This window comes from Molothrus ater, chromosome 2 (genome assembly GCF_012460135.2).
Source record: "Molothrus ater isolate BHLD 08-10-18 breed brown headed cowbird chromosome 2, BPBGC_Mater_1.1, whole genome shotgun sequence".
Classification (NCBI taxonomy): domain Eukaryota; kingdom Metazoa; phylum Chordata; class Aves; order Passeriformes; family Icteridae; genus Molothrus; species Molothrus ater.
Window position 1 is genome coordinate 68,281,975 of NC_050479.2, and position 23,038 is coordinate 68,305,012.

Here is a 23,038-nt window from a genome sequence, read left to right on the forward strand (position 1 = left end):
CTTCTACTGACATTTTTTTATTTAAAATGCTCAATTTCTGCTGCCTCTGATGCATGTCAGACACATCAGACCCCTGAGAGAGCAAAAGGAGAGCTTCACCCCTGCTGTGAATTACTCTGGAGCTTATGCTCAGGTGTGCAGGCAGGGCCACTTCCTGAGGACACAAGGGAGCTGAAGCTGATTCCCTTTCAAATAGATGATAGCAGTGACTGCCTCCAGCATTAGGTGGTGCTAGCAATTAGACTTTCTCAACTGTTCTTTTTTCTGTATGCAATATCTTCCATATCCATAGTATCATTACTTTCACAGAACAGATTGTCTGGGACATCGTGGAGCCTTGGAGCTCTTGGGTAGATGGCTGGAGCAGTAAAGCTCTATGATTTTTTTGATTTTTTAGCAGTATAATTTTTAGTATTTCATGTCTAATATTTGTTATGCAAACACAAGCAGTAACAGTAAAGTAGTACTTACTGAGTCTGAAACAGCCACATGAATAAAGCTTTCAAGAATAGAAGAACTCAATTGATCCATGACATCAATCATAGGTCTGTCATCATCCTGAATAACACAGAGAATACAAGTTTACTCTTCTGACCAAATTATTTCCCTCCTTATGTTTCTGGGATATGCAACAGAAACATCTAAAAATTATGACATGATTCTGAAGTAGCTAAAAATATTCATTGTTAACAATGGGTACATTTTGTCTTTTTCAAATTAATCTCAGAACCAGATCCAAGCTGTGGTTTGAAATGAAGTTAATTTGTGGCTATAGCTCACTGCTTAGAGAACAAAAGCACGTATCAGAAAATCCCAAATGACTTCGGATAGCCAGTATCAAAAGACTGAAAAATTAGCTTATTGTTTATTGAAGCATTCCTTTGCCATGAAAACACATATTTGTGTTCTTAGGCATTTAGATGGCTCACTGAGTTGTGACCGCCAGTACACAACATGACTCTCCATATTTCTGTACCCATAAAAAAGACTTAGAGGTCTTTACTATAGAAGGAAAATATATGTGAATGATCTGAAAGGTGTCTTAGGCTGTGGGTTTTTTCACCCACAAAGGGATGGCACAGGAATGGGTTTCATTTCCAATATAAATTTATTATCTTGACAATACAAACAAGGTCCATGCAATATAAAGGGTTTTACAGTGTATTTTACATTCACATAATTCCAAGAGAAAATAGAAGCTGCTGTACATTTCCCTTCATATTCTTATACAGGGCATTTGCCATTCATGTTACCTTGTTGAGTCCATAGAAAGGTTTGCAGTGTTAAGGCAAATGGAAACAGTAAGCTGAGATCAAATGCTTTTTTATAAACTAAGTGCGTACCTGCTACACTGCAGCAATTACGTTAAAAGCAACGGTAATAGCAGTTTTGAGCTTTATCTTCAGGAAATTTTAACTCAAAGTTCCAGAAGAGAAAAATCCTACCTCTGCCTGGCCAAGGGCCAAGAATAAGGAACGAATTTCTCGGAGGATTAGAACAGCCAATTTCCGCGTCGCCACCTGGAAACTGCACAGCAGAACCAGCGCGAATCCTTCAACTGCGTGCAGGACGTTGGAATAGGGGCTCCTTTCAGACTGCATCCTGTGGCTGGATCCATTTGGTATCAACTGTAGAACAGTGCAAGGGGAGTGAAATGGAGAGGTGGTGTTTGCAAACCAGGTCTCCAAGAAATATTTTATTAACTAGGACATATAAAGAATCAAAATGCAGAGGCCATGTAGATGCCAGATGGGGAAACGTGACATATTCTCTCAAACAATCAAATTTCATAGCTTTTTTATTCCACAAAAGCAATGTATGAGCAGAGTCCTTTGAACAAATCCTTTCCTCTAATTTTCAATTAATCTACCCACTTTTTTCCACCCTCCACTAAAAAATGAATGAATGAATCAGTCAGATGGTGAACACCACACTTTTTCTACTCCAGATAGCATGTCCTCAGTTCCTTCTTTGGTCCTGTAGCAGCCAACACGTTAGGTAGGTGGCCTCTAGAACCCAACCCCACTAGTAAAGTGTAACAATATATGTAACAAAAAGTATGTGAGAACTCTCTTTTCTACATTTGTATGTACTCCTGTTACTACCTATTAATTAATGGTCCTCTGTGATATAAAACACACATCTTGTTTGCCCAAAGGAAAACATACTCCGTGTGATTAGTTGAGAAGAGAAGAAGCCTAAAAATCAGTTCTCATAATGAAAATATCTGTGGGACAGTGCAGATGGGAGAAGTGGGAGAAAAGCTGTTCAGTTCCCAGAAATGTTTGTAACACATGGAGACAGCAGGCTATGGTAACAATCAGGTTCTTTGATGTTTCTGAATCAACCAAGGGAAAAGAAGATCCACTTCACTCTTCACAGCATTCCCACTAGCATTATCAATCTGTTTCAGCCCTGGGAAAATGTCCTTCTGCCACATCTACATACACATACTTCCCTTTATATGCTTTTGTTGATGTGCATATTTCAGTTTGACATGCATTCTCTTATGTTGCTCAACAACAACATCTGCTGTATTACACAAGGACATGGCTGTCCTCAAAAGACACGTGAACTAATTACCTAAAAAAAATTTTGCACAGTGAATTCTTCTCAGGTGAGTAAATACAAAACACACAAACCACAGCATTATCAAGGAACATAATTTCTGCCTTCAATTAGTAAAAATGTTAGGACACAGATCTCTTGATTCCATACCTCTGCAGATCTGGTTTTAGCCTGCTCAGAAGCTTTTCCTGGAGTGTGTATGACAAGCTTCCATTGCGTAAGCAATTGTAGCAGCAACTTCAGTGAAGTATCAAGAAGGGTATGATGCATATCATTCACTTCACGTAGCAGAAAATTAGTGAAACCAAAGAGTACATCCTCCCGCCAGTCAACAAAGTCAACAAGTAGACCCTGGAGAGAATTCTGTGCAATGTGTCGAAGTTCATCATCCATATGGATGGACAGCCTGTAAGTAAAAGTAAATGTCAGATAATAAAAGATATGAGGAATGCTTGTCACTACATGGAAGTAATGGAAAATTCCCACTGACAATGGTGGACGACGCTATCATGGTTTCATTATTGCTGACCACAATAAACATCCTTGACCTGTTTTCTATATTGTAATTCTTGCTACAGCAGAAGATACATTCATGGATCACAAAGAAGTGTGCTCCCCTCCTAAAACAGGGTATCTCTAAAGTACATAATTTGGCAACTTTTCTCAAACTAAGTATATTTTTTATTTATTCATAACTTACTAACTTCCACATAGGTATGATAATAAAAGGCTTAGAAATAAATACATAATTTCAGAATACATGTATTTATTTTTTAACATGAAATATAAAAAGAAAAGAGTCACAACAGGTCAGCTAACAGTTAAAACAAATCTTTAGCCAAGACGCAACTCACAATTAATGAAAGCAAATCTTCAAAAGAATTAAAATTAGGCATTTGAATTAAAAACTGCTTTATGTTTTAAATAACTTAGGATGAGGAAATGCAGAAAACAGCCTCAGGACTTTCTATACTTTTAGAAACACACTGAACACCCTCAAAGTCCTTCTGAAAGATAGTGACATTTCAGATCCCATTTTCAAATTTTATTTTCTTCTTTATTTGCATCATGTTGAAGTCCTTCTCAACATAAAAAAAAATATACTTTCTTTTGACACAGAAATCATCAAACCACTTCTGTGTTAGAAGTTGGCAGAATAAAGTAAATTCAGATTAGTGTGTTCTGCAATTTTTGGTTCATTGCCTTTATGATGTATTTTGTTTTAATTACCCATGAGACTGTAATTTTCTGTAGTGTGTTAGAACTCATTTTCGAAGTATTTTATCTACATTTAATCTACACAGTTGAAAAGGAGGACTCATTATAATGAAATGGACAGAAAGCTAGGAGAAAAAAACCCAAAATAGCAAATGGAGTGGAACCAAAGTCCATTCAGTTAAAAGCGTATGATGAGATGTGGTTCATAAAAAATCTGGTTCATTATAGCTGCCTAATTTGGAGGCAGGGGACATTTTATTTAAGCGAAAAGAAAACAACTGCCATGAAAATTCACCCCTGGTGAGTATGACTCCAAAAATAACTGTTATGCTTTAATAAGCATGTGACCTTCTATATTTATTTAGAAACACAGTATTTTGTTGGGATAAGAAACAATCATTTTTGTCTCCCTTTCGGAATGCCAAAACCGGATAAACAAGCAAAACCTTTCGAGACCACAATTAAGTCACCCATGAAATGACATTCACAATGACACAAAGCAATAACAGAGAATAGGATACAAAAGCCATCTCCTAAGCCCAAGTTACTGCCCAGTGGCACTATCTAACAAAATGAAATTCAAATTGAGCTTAAGAATGCATCTATGTATTACCACTGTATGACAGGCAGCGCAGGAAGCAAGTACAAGTTTGTTTGCACTTGAGTCAGTTAAATTTAAGACCTGCTCGGGAATTTGTAATGAATGGTTGCAGTGGGCAGAGAAAGGGCAAAAGGTACAGTGTATACTTGACATCTGCTTCATGGTTTATAATTTGAATGCAGCTGTTCTGAAAAAAAAGTCTGGCTGCTGACTTACAGACTGCTTCTTAAAACCACCAAAAGACAGATCTGTTTTGAGCATGAAAAACTCAAACCAAACTGTGAATACAAGAACCAATTAACTCAAAGACGTAACTTCTTCTCTTGTGAAAAGAAAATATTTAACAGCTTTCCATCTCAACAGCACAGGCTCCCAGAAATCCCTGGCAGAACAGCTTCTAGGGCTCTTTTAAAAGACAGGGAGAAACTGAAATCTTACCTCTTAGTTTCTTATCCCTGTATTGAGCCTAGTTTCTGATCCAGAACACACAATATTGTAATGCAGTGTTCTCTAGAACTGCAGATGCTTACCTTCTGGGCTTACACTTTCAAAATTGGGAGAAGTAGTCAGCCTCGTCTCAAATAAACAGTATTTTTATGGGACAGTATACAGAAAATAGAAACAGCTCTGGTGCTGAGGCATTCTGGTGATTTACATGAAGTCTTGGCCAGGTATTAATTCTTTAAACAGTTTATTACTTTCTTCCCTAAAGGTATATTTTTGAAGACAGTTTTCAGTTCATGCTGTCCTAGGCTAAACAGACCTAATTTTTTCAATTCACTTATAATTTTCCCCCTTGTTCTCTGATCAGTCTCTTCTTCAACTACAGTGTCCCAGCTTGCATGCTGTTCTCCAAATCAGGCATCCTTGATATTGATTAGACCAGAAGAAATTTTTGAAAACCTTCTAGACCTATACATGTGAATAAGGTTTGTCTTTTCATAGGAACATCACTTCTTTGTATCTATTCAGTTTGTGATCCTGCTTTGCAATACTGAGACCCAACCCAGTTGTTTCAGCACCAGTCTTCTGAACCATAAACTGTTTGTTAATTGCTTTCCAACCTATGATGTACCTACCTATTTTACCTAATTTGTGATTCCCTTGCTCATACTTAGGAATATGACTTAAAACACTGCCAATGTCTAAAAGATGCTGTAGCATGAGTACACATAGGAGAGGAGAACAGATTTCCAAAGTTTGCCTTCTTGGAGAAAGGCTGAGCATGTAATTGCTTCTGAAGTTGCCCTAGAGAAGCTTCCCCCAGCTCCTCTTGACATCTCACTTCTTTTCAAAGTCAGAGTCAGGTAAGTCAGTAAACTTACAGCTTGCATTGTCCCAGCAGGGCAGTTACCCAAGAAACATTTAGAATCACAGCTGACCTTTTCTGAATGAAGTTTGGTGACAGAATAAAGATAGACCAGTGGTTATATTGACAGTTGTGAGACTTAAGGAGGGTAGCATAGATTTATAAAGAAATTCACACTGGTGTCCAAATTTTCTTAAGAGTAGTGAGAGATCTGACCTGGACAATCCTGTGACTGAAGAGCTGTGACCTCAATAGATATGTGCTTTATACCAGCTCAGTTAAGGCCATTAATCAGGATAGAACTCTAGTTAAAATATTGGATTAAAGGAAAACATGTCCTTTTAAATTTCCCTTAAGCAGAATTGATGCAACTGTTTAATAAGGTATCTGTATAATTTAATAATGCAATGATTTAAAACAACCTACAAGTGATTTATAGCAGACAACGTGCACACAAAGAAATCAAGCTGGCCATGCACTACAGCACACCTACTGCTGGCTGATAATCTGGCTTGTTTGGCTGTCTGCACTCTCCACTACTACCAGAATCAATTGTTTTAGCACATCACTGGGAGTTAGTTGTTCACAGAGCAGAAAAACTGGTTTTGTATCTTGCCTTCTGGCTCCCACATTTGCCATTCTCACATCTGTGATGTTTGAAAAGCAAGAACAGGGTGGCTTTGCCACAGTTACCTGAGAGCAATATGCTGCAAAGCCTCTTGGTTCAATTTAATACCATAATCCACTTACATAAAGAACACAAGCTGGAACCTTGGTCTTGGATACTTGAACTGAAATATAACAGACTTGTCTATATTGACCGGCACCTGTTATCACAATTATTTGCCACAAGTCCTGAAATCTAAGTGGTGCAGAAGCCATGTGGTAGACTACCTTGTTGAGTGAAGTCTACTCAGACAAATTAAATGGAGGGATATAATATTTTTAAACGGATTTTTTTTTAATTTTATGCTAATAATAACGTAAAAAGGATTTTGTAATATACCACATCTAGCACATTCTGTTTTAACAGAGAGACATGTGGGAATCATAAATCAAAACTAAACCTTGTTTTTTGTATCTCCTTGTTTTTTCACTACAGAGAAAAGATGTTTTCTCCTGTTAATCAGACTGCTGTGATGGTTAGAAAACAGTAAAATGTTGTGACTTTCTTGAACAACAGCGAATATCATGTAACCTACATACTGATGGGAATGAGTTCTGGAGGACATACCAACTTTTTAATAAAATTATGAACCATAATAAAACCGCAAAAACTGTAAAAAGATGCTAGGACATCTCTGTCTAATTCTGTGGCTCAGCTTTTCACACTGTTCTCCTGGAGCAGTCAATGTTTGTACAGCTTACCTTGCCAGCAAGTCGATCAACTCAAGTTTTGACATTCCATCAGGAAGTAATCGAGGAATAGCAGCAACACATGTTCTGAACAGATCGATTTTTGGTTTTCTTTCACCACTGAAAAATTAAAAGAAAATTTTGACTAAACTTAAGAAGGAACTGTGTTAAATGATCCACCTCCAAAGTGCCAGGGGCCTACTGACAACATCAGGAGGGACAGCTAGGCACTGTAATAAAGTAGGAAGGAAACAAGAATACATTTTTCCATTGAATAAATGGTTTTGATTTTGACATTTTTCATGCATCATATCTATGCATTACTTGGAAAATCAGTTATTAATGATTAATTTGCTTCTTTCTGAGAGGAACTGACATATACATAAAAACGGAGGTAAAATGTAGGAGGATTCCTCCATTAAGATCAGCATTTATATGATGCAAGCTTTGGACGAGGCAATGAGGAACAAGTTGGGGTGTTCTCCATCATAGTGCAGCTATATTTCACCAGTTGTAAAAAGAAAATAGGAGATGGGTAACAAGTGCAAATAACACAACTGAAGATACAGAGATTTGTCCCCAACAGAGGACAAACCTATGGAAAACCATCATGATACATTTTAATACTGAAAAAAGTGTGCAATTTAGAGGTAGGTATGGTCAGAGAGTTTCTGTTGATCACTGCCGGAGATAACAGCATTTTTGCAACTCTTATCAGCTAGAACAAGTTTTAGCAGCCCTAAGGCTGTTCTAATCTGTGGAATGGCACAACTGTTCCCTAACAGCCTGCAAAAATCATTAAGCATAAAGTTCAGCATGAACCAAACACTAGGTTGGAAGTCCATGAATCTTCCAAAAGTAGCTCAAGTTTCAGCTGTCGATTATTTTCAAAACAGATGCAGTTGTTTTCTGACTTGTTTTCAACATTTTTGGTAAGTCTGCAGATTAAATAAGTCCTTCAGATAGACTCCAAAGGGTGGATTTTTTTTTATTTGCTCATTTTTATCTCAATCAACTATTATCTGATGATGGAGTGTAGAGGAAATTACCAAAGCATAACAGCATTTCAAACTGTGCAGTCTTTCCCACAATATTATTAATTATTAGCCTGGAATATGTTTTGGAAGGATCAAAAATTAAGGTCCTATTTGGAGACTATATTATAAACATGCAGAGAAAGATTGTTCCTCTTTTAATATCCTTCCAATAGAACTAGAAAAGAATGAGGGAGGGAAAGAGATATTGTAAGCTATGTAACACCACACTAAAATGGAGTGACAAAACAAAAAATGAACTTAGCTTTCCTGCACCCTGGTCCATTGCCCTGGTTACAACATTACTCTGTCTCTCCACTAACAGAGGACATTGCATTTGGGTATCTTACTTTTGTGTTCAGTCACAGAGAAAGCCTGGATGCAATGCAGTCTGAAAGAAGATTTTCTGTACTCATTATTTCAGTGACTAACGCTGAGAACAGTTCAGTGCATACAGAAAAGGCATAAACTGATATTAGACTTATTTAATTCTAAGATTAAAGAGAGTTTTGTAGTGAATACCATACTGTCTCTTAACACCCTCCTTATCAGCTTGGATATATATTACATGAATAAAATGTTGACATATTTCTAATTAACTATCTTAATGGTACAGTTAGGAGAAACTATATTCATGATTAATTACCTCCGTCTCACTATGTCTGTATTCTAACAGATAGAACTTGAAAGGTGTCAACAACTGACTGAAAAAGGAGTAAAATACAACAACTCACTGAGAATTATAAACAAACCTCTTTCAACTATTATCACTAAAGCAAATACTAGTAGCTGGATTAATAACTAGTGCAAAATCCTATATTTTTACAGTTGTAAACATTAAAGTGCCATTGGGAATTTCATGTGCAGGCAAACCAAGTCTTCCTTGATGACTTGAAATGGAAAAGGAACTTTGCAGAGTTTTCTTATGCTCAGACCCTAGCGAGGGCAAAGTTTGTGCATTTCAAATGGAGACTTGTAAAATAATAGTTTGAGAGGAAACTCTTCTGAAGCCAAATGAGTAATTATTTAAAAATATAAAATCTGTGGGTGTTCTGTGGCTTATCAGCTGCTCAGAAGAGTAGCAGGAGAAGATTCAAACCTCAGGCTCAGGTTCCCAACTTACCATCAGAGCTACCAGGCACAGCACGCAAGGGAGGCAAGGGGAGCCTTTGAAGTACTTGCAAGGACAGGTTTGTATTTTAGAAAAATGCATGCCCTCTTCTAACCAAATGTTGGAAAGTAATTATAGCCAGTATTGAAATCCATATCCCAGTGCAGGATGCAAAGGATGCTTCTTACTCAGGATTTAAATGAGGTTCTCCATACTGTCAATTATTAATTCAACAATAAATGCTTAAAGGGTCAGTAATTAAATATTGTCTAGAAGCAAGCACTGCAAAAGAAAGTTCCAGAATCTGCAATGTTATGTCTGCCTAGATACTTCTCTCAGATTCTTATTTTATTTGTTTATAAAAATACCACTGTGGTATTCATTTTATACAGTTTACACATAAACTTTATGTAACTATGACAAAAGCAATAACTTCAAAATGTACATAAATACAGTGTGATATCTACCAATAAAAGCCCATAAGAATTCAAAATAAATATGTAACTCCAGTGAAGCATAGAGTTCTGTAAACAAAAGGGAAGCAATTACACAAAAATAATGTTGGTTTTTCCACATACCCACAATGCACTTTTTGAAAGGATCATTTTTCATCCTGATAGTAACAGCTACTGATGTTCACATTGTGAGTTCACATGATTTTAGATCAACTGATAATTAAGCATCCCAGATATTTTTCCTTTGAAAGAACAAGTTAAAATGTGTTATAATGTCGTTTGCCTTTCAAGTGTGTGTATTAAATTAGAGCTCATCTCGATATAAAATGCAACACAAAAGGCAGTAATTTACATGTCTAAATATTCCAATCTTCATGTTTATAACAAAAATTACTACCAAATCTTAACATATCCTGAAACTTAAAACTCTTTTAAGTCTATTTGTTCACCGACTCTAAAAATAAACAAAATTTTGGCGATGCTGAAAAACCATCCAAAGGATATTTATAGCAAAGATTAAGTACACTTTTTATCTTAATCCCCAAGGTTTCACTGTGCAATTATCTCTTGGGAATAAAATGTGAGTTTCAAAACTTGCTTTCCTTACCACAAAAGCCTGAATACCCAAAATGGTTATGAAAACTGGGGGTGAGAACTGAACAGGACACGGGGTAGGACTACAAGAAAAATATGAAATATTACTGGATAGTAATAGTAGCTATGAATATAAAAAAGTAAGACAATGCTGGCAACACAGCTTACAGTCTCACCTAGAGGCACTGCAACAAATAAGAGCAGAGGAACTAAAACATGAAGATTGTATCAGTTGTACAAGGTAGTCAGTCTATCACTCACAGTACTCCTAGCAAGTTGACTTTTTTTGGGCAGTAAATTAAAAAAAAAATCTCAAAGAGAGCAGTATCCTTTTCATTACATCTCAAACTTTTTTCCAGGAGTTGTTTCTTTTCTAGAATAATGACCATGTCTACTGCTCTAACAGGAAAGATACGCAAGGTGTCCTTACAGTTGAGATCTCTACAATCTGTGCTCTGCATGTATAAGATGATGTCTGTGTCTCTAACCTCTACTTGATGTTCACCTCACCAGCTCTCTCTTTCCACAAAACATCCCTCGCTAATAATTCTGGATGAAAGTGAAAAATGATGCTGTTCAACACAGCTTGAAGCACACTGGTATGATTCTGTTCCAGTGAGATACTGCTTAAATCGAAACCTTATCAAAAGATTACTTGGGTTTTTAATTAAGATTTGATTTTGATTACAGGCAAGAAAAGCAAAGGGAATTTTTGAATATTATCATTAATAGGGATTTACAGAATTCACTGCATTCATTTTGATGTTTAGTGATGCAAATATATCCTGAGATAGTGTTCTGAGCACAGGCTGCCAGGTTTTCTACTTTAGCATTCTACTTCAGCATTCTACTTCTACCATCTAAACAACCACAGGATTCACACATGATTTTACCTACATAAAGAACATCTTCAGTTCCAAACACTCAAACACTGCAGCATTCAAAGAAGCAAGACTGACTTGTCATAAACATTTTTTCTAAGTATACACTAATTAAGCTAAATGTTCCTGTTTCTTGCTGTTTCTCTGATGACTCATGAAAGACAGAAATAGAGAAAAAGTTCCAAAATTACATCTGCATGTTTCATGGGAATTAGTTCTTTGGCACTCACGTAATCATGTCTTCAGGTTCTTTGTTAAGCATCTGTATGTTGGTAAGCATCATGCACCGACCCACTTCTTTGTCAAGGTGTCTGAGTATGTTGTCCACAGCTTTCCTTACTTGAGAATAATATAATGACATACCTGCAAAAATATGTGGTTTTGTATAATTGGGGATATTTGTATATATATATACTCTGAAAAAGAAAGTTTCTTACTCATGCTGTGGTGCATGAAGTAAGAAAAATGCTTTCCTCATGAGATAGTATATTCCATTACTAATGATATCCTGATCCAAAACCAGAATATGTTGCCTGCTCCAAAAGGAACACTTATATATTATACAGAGAAACTGGAATACTGGATCATAAAATTGCAATGAAATGGCTAATACAAGAATTTAATAGTGCAAACATTTGTTATCGAATACTATCTTCAAATACTTCAAATACTTTAAATACTTCAACAGCAGTGGGTTTTACACTGCTTATTTTCTTGATATTACTATAATGATCTAGCAGAGTACAACACAGTTCTTTGCCACTGGTGTAGACTTCATTTCATTCACACAACTTTAGGGACTTAATGAAGTGTGAAGGGAAGCAACCAAATTTTTTTTTTTTTTTTTTTTTTTTTGCCAACAAAACCAGGCACCTTCAGGGCATGATAGAGAGGCTCTTCTACAGCACAGGATTCTTGCTCTACATTGAAGCCCAAGACTGCGGTGCTGTTAACTGAGGTACTTCAGTACAACATTATTTTACATTTTAAAAATTTGCCATTTTGAACGTTTAAGATATTGCAATTAAAATGAGGCTATCACCGGCATCTTTGAGGGTTTTCAAAGCTGGTACATCTTTGAGCACAGACACTGTTTCTAATAGGATGAATATCCATGAATAAACACAGCTATCAGCACTGAAAGATTAAAGACTACCTGTGTCTTTAACCTCTCTCAGAATACAGAGTTGCTACCTCTTGTGAAGCACAACTGAGGACTTTTCAGAATAACCTACAAAAAATGGCATTTGTCAAACTGAACCACACATTTCATTAGAACACACAGTAAAATAAATACTTACAATACAAAAATAAATCAAGTACTTAACAATAATAAATTATTCTGCTCAAGCGCTGAAAACATGTTCAACATCCATTCTCACACAAGTTTCTGTATTGTCCATTCTCTTACTGACCTATCATTTTAGCTTCCTCCTCTGTAAGAGTTTTGCTCAAATACGTTTTCTTCACTCTGAGAGTGTTTCCCGAGGGAAGGACAGCTCCAGTCACTGGCATTGGTGGTTCACCATCTTTTTGCTGCAAGCTATCAGCAATTACCAAGAAAGCTCTCAGGCCAATATTCATTCTCTGTGAAGTTTAGAAGATGGATGAGTTCCATAATCAAATAATCATATTCTACTCATATTCTTCATTCGCTTTGATATGTTGAGAATGCACTTGCTGGCATTTTTTTCTGTCTCTTCACTAGATTAACTAGTCTGATATATTTCACAAAATTACCCATTAAATAAATAGTGAATTCTTATCTCCACTATGAGCAGTGCTCTCCCCTCTCAGAATTTTAAGTATTTGCATTAGCACATTATCTTTTTATCTTCAGGATAAAACACCTGGATATGATCTGTAGTGTAGCAATGCATCTTAAACGGACCTTCAGTTAAACACAAATGACCTACATCTGTTATGAAAAAAAAGATCAATAACTGTCTTGAAAGGCCCCAGGGTTAATCATACTGAGAGAAAAGTCTGGAATGATGCTCAAAGCCAAAACTACAATATGAAAATATCAGGAAGCTGAATCTAAGTGATCTGAATGCCTTCTGGGAATGCACCAGAGGACAACTTGCAAGCTTTGCATTGCAGTGATTGAAAGACTAGAATGTTTTCAATTTCTCTGGAATGTGTTCCAAAAGCTAAGAGGCTGTCCTACTGACAGTCTCCCAGAGATGCATTTACACAGATTATGGGGATTCTTTTTTTCAGAATGCTAAAGTCCACGTACATAAAAAAGTGGCACTATGATGTCTTTATTTTCAGAATTACAATGCTGTTGAGAAACAGTAAAACTTCAGATGTTGATTCAACAAGAAGCTAAGGACTATGTCCACCCCCTCTCAGCTGGGCTAACACAAAATGTCCTTTGTAGGACCTTTCTCAGTCAATGCTGCAGGTGGCTGACCCAGAGCATGGTGAGGACTGCCTGCTCAAAAATTCCTTTTCATTCTTTTTTACTTTGCTACAGAAAGATGAAAGCTGTGTTCAAAGTAAAGCTTGCCTTTCATTTTTCCTACTTTTGACAGTAGAAAGTTTAATCTACTTTTCCACATTTTTCTAGCAAATATAATTTGTTCAAGGCAATCACTCTATTTTAACATCTTAGTGAATAGATACAACAGTTTAATTCTGCAAGATTAATACAGACATGTTTTATGAGAGGATCACAAATTATTTTGTATTTTTTCTTAATTTTCAAAGGAAAATATTTTCAAAATTTTAATGAATTGTATATTCTTAAGAGAATTTTAAATTCTCCTAGTACTTATTTATATTTTGATTTTTAAAAAAGTTTTTCAAATTTCTGATTGTTTTCTCTAGGTAAAGCACTAAGAAGCTGACTCGTGACACCAACACCAGTGGAGTTTTGCTGGTCAGAGTGGTAAAATTTTATTGGTTTTCTTTTTCAAGCTTTCTTGCATTATGTACTCAGTAAAACTGTTTTGAAAAACATTGACTTTGTTACAGAAAAATTATCATTTTATTAAAATAAAGTTTAAGGCGTTGCATGTAACAAGAGCAGACATACTGCTGCTAAGGACATACTGCAACCAATAGTTTTATTCATATTTTTCTTTTTGTTTTATAAATTTGCACAAGTTCACATTTGATATTATTCACTGAGAAAACATCAGAAAGGCATAAACAATGTGACATCTTACAGTTAGAAATTCACAAATGTATTTTACCAATAAATCAGATTCAAGATTTTGCCTGAAAACAGGACAAAGTTGAAAGCATGCTTAGAACGTAACCAGGAAGTAAATGTAGCACAATGCAAAAAAAAAAAAAAAAAAAAAAAAAAAAGAAAAAAGATAAGTAAAAAAGCACAGATGTACATCATACCTCAGGGTTGAGACTGAAAGCTTTTGCTGGTTTTCCAACACAAAGGAAGTCAAAGATAATTTCTTTCATTGCAAAATCTAAACGTTCCTAAAATAGCAAAAATACTGCAAATCAGTAAGCTGCTCACTTCTGTTAGTTATTTTCATTAAGGCTATAGAATGCTGAACACCAGTTTAATCAGGGTTTATTTAAATATATGGAAAAACAGATTTTCAGAAGTATGTAGAACATATTATCAGATCTAAGCTTTTAACAATGCTTTATGTTGACAAAATCCAAAATGTATAGCATTTAAATAGAAAATGATCCATTTTGGGAATAAAGCTTTTAATTATTTCATTTAAACTGCAGTAATTATGGCACTAACACAGTATTTTACATAAAAAGAGCTTGTTCACAGATGGCACAGTTAAGGGAAGATTTTAAGCATCTGTTTGCTTCGTTCCTATTCAGAGATTTTAAGTACATGCTTAAGTGCTTTGCTCAATGGGAAAATTTTCTGAATTTAAGTCATAAAAGAGATGAAACTTCCAGTACTGCAGGTTAGTCTATTTTAGCAGTCCCCATTTGAACTGATGAAAACTACATGTGTCAGCTCCATGCTGAACTTGGTTGACATCTGACTTACTTTGAAAGCAGTGAAACTTATTGTCCTATACACCAGGGATGATTCAGTATCAGCATGAAACACGGCCTATTATTTTGAACTTTATTGACAGTCAGAGTGTGTCAACAAATGCATTTTTTGACTTGCTGGAAATTAAAAAAACTGACAAAAATTACTTGTGAGTTAAGTGAACACATTTTAATCTATTTTCACTGGAATGAGGTTAATCAAAACCTGTTGTTCAAAACACGTTTGCCCCAGCTCAGTGTATAATAATTTCATCATTCCCTGGATGAAAGATAATGTCAACAGGGTGGTAAAAAATTCAGTTATTAGACGTCTACTTATTTTTTAATTTGTTATTGGGAAAATAATTGTTCATTATATGGAAAGATATACTCAAGATATACTCTCCTATACCTGTGCAATAAACTGTATTATCTTCACAAAGATGTTTAGAGGCATATCTCTTGGCACAACACCACGGGACCCTTTTGGGAAAAGGGTTGTGACAATAGTAATAAGTCGACTGCAAAAGAAAAATGAATATTAGACATTTTTGGACCTTGCAGACCTTCATTTAGCATGACACTCCATTTAGAAAGACCAGAAAAAACTTCCTTTGAAAATGTAATGGGGTGTCTTGTTCTGATCCTTTGCTACAAATTCAGTGTAATTATTTTATTTCATTACTACATTACAAGTAAATTAACCAGTCAATGGCCACCACAAAAGTATTTTTAACTTACACTGAACAAGGAGTTACTTCTAATTTTTCCAAAAGCAGAAGCACTTTATACAGCGATTTTCATTCTGTAACTGAGAGTGCCACAAGAGGGAATGTTTTGTTGTGTACAGCTGAGTTTCTTATTTTACGATAGAGATAGGTAGTTTGAAGGAATTCAGGAGAATTATGAAACCTCTTCACTGGCAACATCCACTCTACAATGAATTTTCATTACAAATAAATACACTTTACCTTTGGGTAGCTGTGTTGCTTTCACATTTAATTCTGATCATGTAAACCCACAGTAGTCTGTAGAGAGATTCCAGTGCAACTCGAGCCATTTTTGGGTCCTTATTCTAGAGAAACATATCACATAAGAAAAATTTCAGGTACAAATTAGCAAGGAAGTTTTATACTTAAAGGAGGCCAACATTCAGCATTTTGATAATGAAACTACAAAAAAAAAGGGCCTCATAACTGCTCAGAGCTCCATTTCTGTAGCTGTAGGATGCTCGTGCATCCAACCTGCTTCTGTTACTACTAAAGTTGTTGAAAAACCCAAGTATCAAGTTAGTTAAATTAGATACATGTTGCAATTTAAAATCTCTGTTTGAAAACCCCCCCAATTTGACTATGAAAATAAAAACTCCTATTCAGTGGATTACATAAATTCAAAAGTTGTTGCACTATGGTGGAGGCTTGGCACTAAGAACAGATAAAAGAATGTACCACACATACTTAAAAGTGAAAGGACAAAAATCAGTGGATGTTTAGGCAGACCTAATTAACATGGCATCTGTGATCAGCTGGACTGAATTGGTTTATCTGTCTGGATTGCTGTTTATTTTTAGAAACTAGTACAGGATTGTCTTTGGGTCTGTTCAGTCATATGCAGTTTTCTGTTTCTGTGGCAGTTGCAAGAAACAAGTAAGTGCAGTCCAATCAGATGGTCTCCCACATGCTGAGCCATCTGCTGGGTTAAACTTTGCAGGAGTCCAATACACTTTGACCTGAGATAAGGTTTGCCTGGCCCACAGGGCAAATCTCCACGGCAAAAATCTGAGATATTTTTGGCAGACAAATACTGAGCCACAGATCAAAGACTGCGGTTTGATCAAAGAAACTGCAACTGATGCCATCAGAAATTCCTGAATGTGTATGGGTCTGGGTCCTGCAAAATGACGGGAGGACAATTTGCCAGTGATATGAGAGACAACTTCAACTTTCAGCGTGGTATCTGCCACAAGCTTAGGAACAGAAACACTGTTTTTAGGCCCCAATTTCCATTCAACTCCTTGACAACACATTTTATATGGACAATAAAATTTTATATGGACAGAAAACAGAATAATATTTTTTAATTATTATAGCAGCATACAATGGTTGTCACACATGTTTGGAATAAGTAGTAAAAGGAATGCCAAGTTTACTTGGCATATTAATCTCTGCAGGATTTTAAAATAATAAAATCATTTACAATCAATTTGTTTATTAACCTTTAATTTGTTTATTAACCTGTTTACTTCCAATCTATTTTTCCTCAGGTATAATCATGTCAGTCCTTGTACAAGTCAGACCTGAGAATGTTATTTCTTCAACAAGTGATGAAGTATGTTATCAAAATTTATTCTTATTCCAAAGCTTTCAAGAAAACAGCAGGCTGTGGCTGAGTTAAGTTAACAAGAAACTGTGTAGCAGAGGAGGCTGTGTAGCAGAGGAGGAAGCTATCGTTAGCAAATGTCCAAATAGCCCATTGATGAGGTACTTAGCTGCGAGGGCCATTGAGAAAGAGGGAGGAGAAAAGGGCTGAGACCAGTATCATTGGAGTTTTCAAAAAATAGTAGACCAGTTTTTTGTCAGATCAGTAAGCTGCATGGCAGAAACAGGATTAAGAAGATGATACAAAGCCCAAGATACATCCAGGGACATTAAGGGCATGTCCATGAGTAAGATTTGTCCAAGCTTATGGTGTTGATGTGCACAACTCTCCCTCTAACAGATGGATTTCCAGCTTTTCCTCCCGCTGTGTGAGTTTGGCTTGGGTTTTGAGGTGCTAGCCTCAAAAGATTGTTTCAATGGTTGGGGCATCTCTTTCTCTGTACTGGGAAGGAGTGGCCAATCACTTTCTTACTTCAGCCACATATTCAGCTACCTTACTTTCTCCTCAAAGTAAAGATTGAATGAGTGCCACAACACCAATCTGAGAGCCCTATAAATCAAAGCATATATCAATGAATTACAGGTTGCAAGATAAATTCCAATTTTACTTTCAATCAGTAAGATAGGACCAAGTTTTCTTATATTTTCTCTGATGGTTTCAAATAATTTGTCACCATCTTCTCAATTTTCAGAAAAATATATATTCCCATCTGGCTTTGCCTTTTCTGAAGCTTGTACAATTGCATAAAACCCCATAAAATTAGATGCAATAACAACAAGATTATTTTCTGAATCTCTTTGCAAGTAAGATTCTAATACATCCTCATTGAAGGTTAGGTATTCAAGTACTGGCAGAAAGAAATCTTTAGGCAGACTGAACAATCTGAAGAGCTATTCTAACAGTAGGATCAATATGAAGAGAGCCAATATAAATTGTTTCACTAAGACAGAGAGGAAGTATGGACAGAAAGCAACAGCAAAAAAGGATGTAATATGTACCTTTTTAATAAGCTTGAGAACTCAACTTTTGGAGAGCAGATATTTGTCTCTTAGCTGAGAAAGTGGCTGAAATGTGAAGTTTGTGTGAAGTTTGAAGTGTGCTCTTAGCAGAAGCCTCCAAACCACTGGTTCATCAAGACATAGTAGGGAGGCCCTTCATTTGCTCTAATCACTTCACTGTGTTTCTTATATTGCCCTTTTCAGGTGGGCACAGGAGCATCCTTTCACAGGGCTGCAGTTTTAGCATGGCATGGGACACAAGTTATTGCAAAAGTAAAAGGCACGTGGAGGAGCAGCAATGATAACTAGCACATGTGCATTGAACGCTACGTGCAGCCTGGAAACCACAGCAGACTGCAGTGGAAAACTAACCTTAAACCTCAAAGATCTAACATATGGTAAGGGAATTAGAAGGGCTACATGGAGGAAAAAACTTGAAACAGTTTAGGGTTTTTGTAATGCAAACAGTTAACATGAGTGAAATAAGCAATGGAATCAGTGTCTTAGAAGTAGTTCCATTTTGAAAAAGCAATAACAAGTTCTTTGTTTCCAATGCTTATGTGAAAATAGCAAGCTACTACTACTAGCTCAGTTTTGGTACGTCACTAAACTTATTAACTTCCATCAGCAATTTTTTCTGTTTCACAGGTGTTTGACTCAGTCTTGCTTTGAGTTAGAGGAACAGTAGAAATTCAAACTAGACCTAAGAATATTTTTTTGCTGTTGAAAAAACCTGCACAGCTAAAGAACTTGTACTGTCAGGAATAAAGTTATGTATGGAATCAGATGATAGCAGTAACTCAGCACATTTACCTAAAAAGGCTATGCAACAGATCTACAGTGCATACTGAACTCTGAATACAATATTAAAACCAAGAGATACTAACCTTGAGATTGGAAAGGCAGTTGTTGAGGAAAATATGCCATCTGTTTAAAAAGAACTGCTTCTGACTGACACAAAGCAGGCATGTTACCAAGGGGTACAAAGCCTAAACAGGAAATGGATGTCAATAAAGTGTTATTTGCATGTCTACAGCACACAAAACTAATTTAATAGAGCTACTGTAAACTGAAGTTCTAACCCCTCTGTTTTGTGCAATACAAGTTAGCCAACATAAACACATTAGTAAGCAGTAGTATTTAAAAGGAGCCTTCTCTAAAGCTGTTACAGATACCTTTCAAGGATGAACTAAAACCAACCCCATGTGTATTCATAGCACTGTAAGATAGGGCACAATTTTACAGACTCCCAGGGCTAAGTTCTGCCAGTTTACTGAGAAATAAAAGCATGGAAATAACTAAACTTTATTATTATAAAAACAGGACCCACAGAGATTGTTGGAACTTGTGAATCAGATGACTATTACTCCTCAAAATCTGCAGTCACAATATTTACCGCGAGACATGTCAAAGAATTGTGTTAAAATACAGGGAATGCCTGGATCCGCTGGGAGTTACAGCTTGTGAAGTAAAAAAAAAAAAGGAAGCAAAGCAGAACACAGAAGTTGAAATACCGTAACCCGGTCTCTTTGTCAACACTTACTTTAACACTTGTAAACAACACACTAAAAAATAAGCTAAAACGCACCTAATGATTTGGAAACTGACTCAGCTATTTGAAGAAGACTAAGGTTTCAGTTGTAATGTTAATAACTCCAGTCAGGACATAAAAAGTGTTAGTAAAAAGTAAGGTAACATTCACTTTAAGATGAATTATTTTAAAAATTATCGCTAAATTCTAACTTCAGTCACAGCTCAAAGTATAAACACATTCTAAATCTCAGTTTCTGTTCCCCTAAGACGTAACATAAACTGTCCATATCTAGGCTAATTTCTTGAGCAAATGGCAAATATATATTAATTTTAATTTTTATAATCATCTCCAAAATACATACGGGACAGGATAACTGAAATCTTCTCACAGAAGACTTTCTTACTATACAATTCAGTAATTGACTGGATCACAGAGTTTAGCAATATTCCAAGAGTGTTACAGCTCATCCTAAGGAAGATCCCTAGGAGGGAAGATAAACCATCTCCTGGAATTTCCTAATTCTCTCCATTCACTACCAAGGAACCTTAATGACTAGCTCATACAAGGTACTTTTAGATAGAAAATGAAGCAAGATGACTACCCCAATCCTGTCTGTACAGTGAGTGCATGGATTCACCAAACACTGATCTTGGTCCAGTTCAGACTTTAAGGAGTGTGCTTTCTTCCTGGAAGTCTGGAAATATGCACTGCAGCTATTTCTGTCAACTGTTTGCCTTTCCCCTCCTCCTCCTTGCAATGTTTGTATTTCTAATCACACCCTCACAAGAATCTATTCTATTTTGTCATTTTTAACTGTGTAGCCTCCAGTGTGGTATGTGTGGACAAGCAATCAAATGCAAAGGCCCAGCTGTGCAATCCTTTCTCAAGAATGTAGTATTGACTTTGGCAAGTATGGCCACAGTTTGGGAAGTTCTATTTAATGTAAAAACTGTACAAAAAAGCTCTACCCTGCTGCAGTTCCAACAATGTTTTATTAACTCAATAGAGTGGAACAGAGCCACATGAACACAAGCAGAGTCAAATCAGAAATACATCTCAAGCCTCCCACTAATTCAAACTGGATCAGGATTGCACCTCAGGGGATGCTCTGACTGTCCCCTGAGAATGCTGTAACAGGCAGAAAGCTCCAGCACACTCCTGCAGTCCTCCCAGCAGTTTCGCTAGCGCCAGTGAACAGCATTTGCCGAAAGAACTGGAAACAGGGAAGTCTTTTTGACTTTCCCCTAGAATGAGGGAGGACAAATGACAAACTTTCTTTACTTAAAAGGCCCAAGACTTCAAAATGGATTAGCTAATGCCACACTGCTGACAGGCGCTGACCCAGTTGGAGGGACAGACTGCTTAAGGCAGCCAGCATCAAACTGACTCAGATCCTCATTTAATTCAGACCAACTCATGATTCCAAAAATACACTGCAGTGCCACTGTTCATCTCATATGAAAAAAAATGAAATAGGGAGCTACACAGTAGCCAGGTTATGGATTTAAAAGGGCATGTGTTATAAATTTTTTCCTTCCTACAATGTACTATTTAAGCCCCATTAAAGAGTTGTTCCCACACGCCTCATTTGTTCTCGCTTGACAAGAAGTGAACTCTATTCTTTCTCCTCTTCTCCTAATGTTTACACATAACAACTACGAGAAAACCTAACCATTTAATAATCACAGAACCAGAAGCTGACAACATATTTGATTCAGACTAACTTAGATTGTATTATCAGTAAAATAAGTATAGTTATTTTCTGGAAACACAATAGTCTTCCCTGCAAATAGAAATGTATTGGTTACAGGCAAATGCAAATAAAACATTTTGCAATTTCCCAAGGGTCTTGCTCAGAAATATTTGTGAAAATAAATTTTAACCTCTGCTTCTTAGAGTTACTAACCAATGAGTGTTTCTTTCGTGATGAAAGTTCAAGCGTTGTATCATACAGGCTTTCAACAAAGTTCCTCAGACAGGGGACATTCACTTCATTTTTAACAGCCTGCAATAAAATTTCATGTCAGTAAAAAAACTATTTCAAAAGCTGTTTTATCTAATTTTAAAATATTATGCAAACTACATCAAAAATAAACTTACAGCAGCTACGGGGACAAGAATTTCAACAAACAGTCCTGCCAGTGCATGCTTGATATCTTTGTCTTTGACTTCAAGGAAATAATGTGCACATTCCTAAATTAAAAAAAAAATACAAGAAACATAAATTGCATATCAGTTGGAATAAAGACCGCTGAATGTTTGCTGAATGTGAATCACGTGTCAGTGACTATTTTTATCCTGCAAATCCCACTGAAAACATTTGCCTCTTAACTTCTAAATCTGCATTTTGCAGCAAGCAGAAAGCAGGACATAAGTCAAGATCAAGGAGCTGTTGCTCTAATCCAGAAAGTCTCCACTGACTCCAGCTGTGCCTGGTGGTGTTTTGGACTGGAAATTGAGTTGGACTCAGGGGCTGACCTCATGCCCTGTGTGTATCTTCAGGAGCAAAACTAATAGTCAACATGGAGTGCTTCACACAATGCTTTGAGAAGGCAGAAAAGGAATGTAATTCTCTGGTTAAGATACACAGGGCAATGAACAATGTTATTGTAAATATTTTTGGATGAATTTCATTGCTAGGATTCGTTGCATATTACGGGTCAATATGGAATTGTGCTATGTGAGGACAATTTCCAGCCTGCATCTGGGGATTAAGAAAAAAATAAAAACAGACTTTGTCCTAAACATGCAGTGAACTACTCTCCAGACAGCTGTGTTGCTCAGGAAGTGAGGGAGGGGAGATAAGCATCCACCCACTTGTGTGTACAACTTCTCTGAGGATGACAAATTCTATTGCCCCAGTTACTTTTTCTCTGGGTTCAAGGCCCAAACAGCCCCTGACTGTAGGAGGAAGGTCCCCACTGACCATTTTTCCTTCACAGTCATGCAGAGCAGTTTAAACCTCAGATCATGCATACTTTTTTCCTGTGTGCTAACAGGATTATACAACACATGGCTTCAGTCA

The 23,038-nt window shown here is 36.4% G+C and overlaps 1 protein-coding gene across 5 annotated transcripts in view; it reads right to left on the reverse strand.

Moving 5' to 3' along the window:
• FRY (FRY microtubule binding protein) overlaps positions 1-23,038 on the reverse strand; it is a 196,528-nt gene that overhangs the window by 77,148 nt on the left and 96,342 nt on the right. For all 5 annotated transcript variants that reach the window (XM_054517889.1, XM_054517894.1, XM_036386661.1 and 2 more), the window contains exons 9-20: positions 22,114-22,206; positions 21,920-22,018; positions 19,367-19,468; positions 16,074-16,177; positions 15,515-15,623; positions 14,488-14,574; positions 12,543-12,714; positions 11,358-11,490; positions 7,065-7,172; positions 2,719-2,974; positions 1,446-1,628; positions 472-558 (exon numbers count right to left, since the gene is read on the reverse strand). In XM_054517889.1, the coding sequence (XP_054373864.1) occupies positions 472-558; positions 1,446-1,628; positions 2,719-2,974; positions 7,065-7,172; positions 11,358-11,490; positions 12,543-12,714; positions 14,488-14,574; positions 15,515-15,623; positions 16,074-16,177; positions 19,367-19,468; positions 21,920-22,018; positions 22,114-22,206 (1,533 nt within the window). The remainder of the gene's footprint in view (positions 1-471; positions 559-1,445; positions 1,629-2,718; positions 2,975-7,064; positions 7,173-11,357; positions 11,491-12,542; positions 12,715-14,487; positions 14,575-15,514; positions 15,624-16,073; positions 16,178-19,366; positions 19,469-21,919; positions 22,019-22,113; positions 22,207-23,038) is intronic.